The sequence below is a fragment of the Pollachius pollachius genome (genome assembly GCF_949987615.1).
Source record: "Pollachius pollachius genome assembly, chromosome: 9".
Lineage (NCBI taxonomy): Eukaryota > Metazoa > Chordata > Actinopteri > Gadiformes > Gadidae > Pollachius > Pollachius pollachius.
Window position 1 is genome coordinate 2,942,876 of NC_136942.1, and position 5,479 is coordinate 2,948,354.

General features: G+C 48.9%; 1 protein-coding gene across 1 annotated transcript in view; it reads left to right on the plus strand.

The window, feature by feature from the left end:
- kiaa1549la (KIAA1549-like a) overlaps window positions 1-3,252 on the plus strand; it is a gene marked incomplete at both ends in the record, with an annotated part of 56,521 nt that extends 53,269 nt beyond the window's left edge. The window contains 3 exons of the mRNA XM_079742768.1: window positions 1,182-1,315; window positions 2,715-2,869; window positions 3,223-3,252. Of these exons, the coding sequence (XP_079598894.1) occupies window positions 1,182-1,315; window positions 2,715-2,869; window positions 3,223-3,252 (319 nt within the window). The remainder of the gene's footprint in view (window positions 1-1,181; window positions 1,316-2,714; window positions 2,870-3,222) is intronic.
- Window positions 3,253-5,479: the final 2,227 nt, after the last annotated feature.

The window sequence follows — 5,479 nt, forward strand, 5'->3', positions numbered from 1 at the left end:
AGCCCATACGTGAGGCCGCATATCGTTTGATCTCCAGAGCTTCCTAATCTATAGTGCTGTTGCCTTGGCGTCCACTGCCAGCACCACGTGCACTTCAGCACCACTGCAGTGACTGATGTCCTCCCAGTCAGTCGTCAGCCCTTAGTTTCTGGTTCACATTATGTGGCAGGGCAAGTCTGCCACCTAGTGGACAAACCATGGATCTATCACATAACAGCCCCAGGGATTTTAGCAGGATAAGAATAGGAAATGATGATGAATTCCAATTTTGCACTTGGTTCCAATTTTCCAACCCTGGTTCTAAAATAGAGTGGATTCATTTTTGACCAATCGGCCAGCTTGTGTTACCTGGTGGGGGATCTTTGGCTGGTGGTCAGACTGCAGTGTTTGAGCTGGTCTTCATTATGCATGCTGGAGAGTGCACAGTGCATTTGGAACGCAGCCGGGCCATAAAAATGCACCTGGTGGCTGGGTCATCCCTCTACGTCTCGAAAGCTGTTCAGAACAACTGAAACACTATTCAGATGTTTCAGATGATTGCCCTTGAAGACTAGACAGCAATGTGGTCTTTTCAGCCAGCATTTTGACACTATGGGAACAGACCTTTAATATCTATGTGTGCTCATGGCATTACAGAACGAATACATTCATCACTTCGCTGTTTAGTGTAGATCCTCTAAACTGCGAGGAAACTACACAGTTCCAAATCACCCTAGCTCCATTGTGCGTCACTGTCGTCTAAGTATAAGTGTACAGTTATTGTTCACCTGCTTCGCCATGTAGCCAGGAGTGAAAATAGACTGAACCCGTTCAATTGGATGAAGAAATAGAAGGAAATCGATTGACTGAAAAAAACATAGGATTTCTGATATCCATCGCTTTAAGATCGTTCACATGTTCAGCTGTGTGCGAATGTGTGTACCAGATAAGGACAATAAGGACTATCATGGAGTCATATCAATGATCATTGAAAGCAAGAGAAGCATATAGTTCTCATCGCTAATGGAGGGCCGGTGTTCCTCTGATGAGGGATCAATGACCCCAAAATAAAATGGCCTCACCGCCGCTACATCATCAACAATCATCGACATAAATATGACGGGAGTTTCTTGTATCGTATTTGTGTGTCCTTCCTTGAATTATACCTGGTTCAATGTGTGTTTGTTCTCTCCTGTGGACAGATCCACTCCAGATGTGAGTTTGAAACCCCGCCTGACTGAGGCCCCTGAGCAGCGCAACGGGGGCCCTTACCTCCCGCTCTCCCGCACCCCCTTTCCTGCTGTCACCGTGGACCAGTCCATCAGCAGCTACTCAGGTGTGTGTGTGTGTCTGTGTGTGTGTGTGTGTCTGTGTGTGTGTGTCTTCAGAACCACATTGACCCTGACCAGCAGGTGGTCTCACACCTCCAGGTCAATACTCTAGAGTCTGACAGCACCTATCGGGCTCTCTCACTTTCTTTCGCATCATATTTGTTTTCGACCAATCATGTTGCTGGAGGCGGGTATCTGCTAACTCTCAATTGGCTGACGGCGAACACAAACTCGGCCGACGCTAGTGAACTATTCAAACACTGTGTAGACTGTACAGAATCCCCTCCTGAAAGCTTCATCCATTGACACAAGTCAGTTTCCCTTTGGTAGAATATCTCCGTAACGAAAAAGCAAAACCCTCGCCCCTGATATATATTTTGGTTTCCGGCCAAAGCTCTGTTCTGCTATGGCATCGCAGGACTGCTGTTTCCATGATTAAACACTAGGTAACAGGTTGACCAATAGGGGGCAGTGTCCACCCGCGGAAGAGCTGCTGCTGGTTGGCGGCACAGATAAAGCTCTCAGACATGGTCTTGGACGATTGATTGAATGAGGATGAAGCAGACAGTAAACGCTTGTGTCTGCTGCCTCCCCGAATTGAAAAATGCACACCGGAACATAGGGCTGGGCGATTAATCGAATTTTGATCGCGATTTCGATTGAAGCGTCAAACGATCACGAAGTTAACATAATCGAGTTTTTCGATTATTTTTTTTTAAAATGTTTTATAGAAAGGGCAGAAGAGCTGGATACATATCTGTCTATCATTTTAGATTGGAACAATTTCTTTTGACCTTTTTGTGTATTTTTTTAAGGCGAAATTTCAGAGTTCTCAGTTACAACGTTTTTTTGGGGAGAGACATGCTGAATAAATGCGACAAAAATAATCGTTTGAATCATCACAATCTCAATATTGACCAAAAAATAATTTTTCCCATAATCGAGCAGCCCTACCAGAACACTGAATGGTGGTTTCCGGAGCAGGATGTGTGAGTTATGGCGGAGGACATTTTAAAGTCGCAGCGCTGCCTCAAACGTCGTCCATCACACGCTGGCCTCTGTCTGCGGTGTCAGGGCGTGGCTGGAGCCCAACCCCTTCCTGACACTGACTCCTGACAGGAAGGGGAGGACAGGGCCCTTCGCAGGTTCTCGCCCTAGCCCTCCTCTTCCCCACATCGGGGCGGCAGTAGCTCAGGAGGTAGAGCCGGCCGGCTGGTAGCCGCAAAGCTGCTTTTTAGATCCCCGGCTCCTCCTAGTCCTCCGAGGGTCCCTGAGCGTGACGCCTCACCCTGACTGAATGAATTGGTGGACGTCAGGCAATATTGTAAAGCGCTTTTGAAATAAAGCGCTGTTTAAATGCATACCATACACCATTCACACTGAGGCTGCGTCTCTGACTGGCAGGGAACCCAATGACCGCTGTCTACGCCATCTCCGCCAACCGCCCGGGCTATTCGGACTACTACGTCATGTCCCCACCCGCCTCCTACCGCAGTCCCTCCTGGATGTCCTACCCCCCTGAGCAGGAAGATCTCCCTCGCCAGTGGAACGACACCCCCGTGAGCAGCACCGCACAAACACACACACACACACACACACACACACACGTGAACGCAAAGACAAACGCACACACTCGCGTGAATGCACACACACACGTCAACGCGCGCACGAAAACACATACACAAACACACACACACTCACGCACGCACGCACGCACGCACGCACACACACACACACACACACATACATACCCAAAAACCTTCGTAAGCACTGACTTGTGCACGCACACATACCCAACACACACACACACACAACGTCATAGAAACAGAACATATACACAAGCCACTTCACACACACACAGCGATGAGCAAGCGTGTGCTATGTCACTGACCAGGCCTTCCTCTCCTTCCAGAACTCCCGCCACCTGGAGACGATCTGCTGAAGTCCAGATGTTTGCATTAACAGCTGCTTTCTCGGTGGGTCATTTTCACATATGCTGCTCTGACCTTCACACAATGTGATAACATGAATGGCAGGGGATAGATACACCTGGTCTTTAAACATTTAGAGTTATAACAATTTCATCACACCTACGAACAATTTGAATCCGATGATGTTCATTGCAGCTTTGTATTGAAATAAGAGGTTCTGTAGCTGGAGTTAGCGTTGAGGGTAACTGTAGAACAACAGCTCACAGCTAGCGCATTCGCTCTAATCATTAACGGCTCAACCACAACCCCAAAAGGAAATGCAAGGTAGTCTATCTTAATGCGGTAGGAACTAATAAAGAAAACTGCACATAAACACATTATCACTTGGATATGTTATGCGATATGTTATGTTTCGCAACATTTCACGCAGCAGCAAAAGAAAGTCACACAAATTGGTATTGAAACTAAGTAAGAACTTCATGTGGAACAATGAATAAATAATGAGGCAAATGATAAAAAGTCATTATAATAGTGATAATATTGTAAACAGCAGTACCTCGTTTTGGCTGCTGTGATGTTGTACCGCAGGATTCCACACGGGTTGGGGAACTTGGGGGTAACTGTAACTCAGTGGGGGACAGCCACTTCCTGTCCACACGTAAGCGGTTGAGGCTTGTATGAAGAGGCGTTTGGTTCTGATTCCCTCCCTCCAGATGTCCGTTTGGCCATAGGACTCTTCTTCACCCTGAAGACTTCATGAAGCCCTCATGACGCCATGACACAACCCAGAACTCACTGGGCTGCGCTCCTCTGAAAACAAAAACAATGCCTAGAGCTCCAGCGCCCCCCCGCCCCAGGTCATGCCCCTTTCACCGATCACCCCCCCCCCCCCCCCCCGACAACCAACACAATACGCCACCTCTAAAACCCCCTGATCCAGAGATCAAGATCCCCTTTTCTAACCAATGTGAATACTCAGCCATAACCGACTCTTTAGCTGTTTAGCTATCTCTCTCTCTCTCTCTCTCTCTCTCTCTCTCTCTCTCTCTCTCTCTCTCTCTCTCTCTCTCTCTCTCTCTCTCTCTCTCTCTCTCTCCCTCTCTCTCTCTGGTCTCTCCTGTTTCTTTTTTTTCCCGCGGAGCCCCTTGACCTCAGAGCCCAGCTGGGTCCCCTCCCACTGCAGAGCTCTCAGCTCCACCCCAGAACTCCTGACCTCTGACCCTGACTGCAGTGACCTCTGACCCTGACTGCAGTGACCTCTGACCCTGATTGCAGTGTGCTGTGTGAGACTGGACCGCTCCTCTCCTCCTGGCCCAGCCTATGAGATGCTCCGGTCTGCAGGAAGGGGAGGGGCTTCTGCCATGGCCAGGAATAGTTCAGTACCAGCACACAAGAACGCTTTACAATGGGAACACAGGGGCCCCAAGCCCTGCCCAGGGGCCCCTAGACCAGCCCCGGACCCCTTGGCCCGGCCCCGGAGCCCCTGGCCCCAGAGCCCCTGGCCCCGGAGCCCCTGGCCCCGGAGCCCCTGGCCTGGCTGGGACCCCAAGCCCGGACCCCTGGCCCCGGAGCCCCTGGCCTGGCCGGGACCCCCAGCCCGGTACCCCTTGGTCCTTGCTCTGTAGAGTCACTGCCATCGTTACAGCAGGCGTTGGCTGTGGGCTACACCCCCGCCTGGGTTTGTATTTAGATGGGGGCTGGGCGTATGGTGGGCGTGGCTTGGGGGGGATGGTGGGGTAAGTGGGCGGGGCTTATGATCGGGACCAGACATGTCAGTGTAAGATCGACCATGACGTCGCCTGAAAAACCCGGACTGATTTAAAACTGTGCTTTTTTTTCCCTGTTGATCGATCCAATTTCCTATGTAAATCTTCTAAAGTATGTGTATTTTAAATTTAAAATGGGAAAGAAAACCCCACGGGAAACACTAGTTTAAAAAAAAAACATCTTCGTCTTGAGATGACTCTGTTTATGTTCTTTGGAATATTTGTGTGCTTCGTCTTCTTCATTTTTGTGATTCTTTTAAATGAATAACTGTACAGAAACAGTTGTGGGGTCTCCACACTCCTCACATGCCATAAAGGCCAACGATACTGGCAACACAGAGAACTCCATGACTTTGTTGTGTTTGGTTATGAAACAATGGCTTTTAGTTTTTTTTGCTGTATTTAAAAAAAGAAAAAAAAGGATGTCTTTACATTTGACCTTCATCCAATGTGTCGCTTAAGAGGATAATGT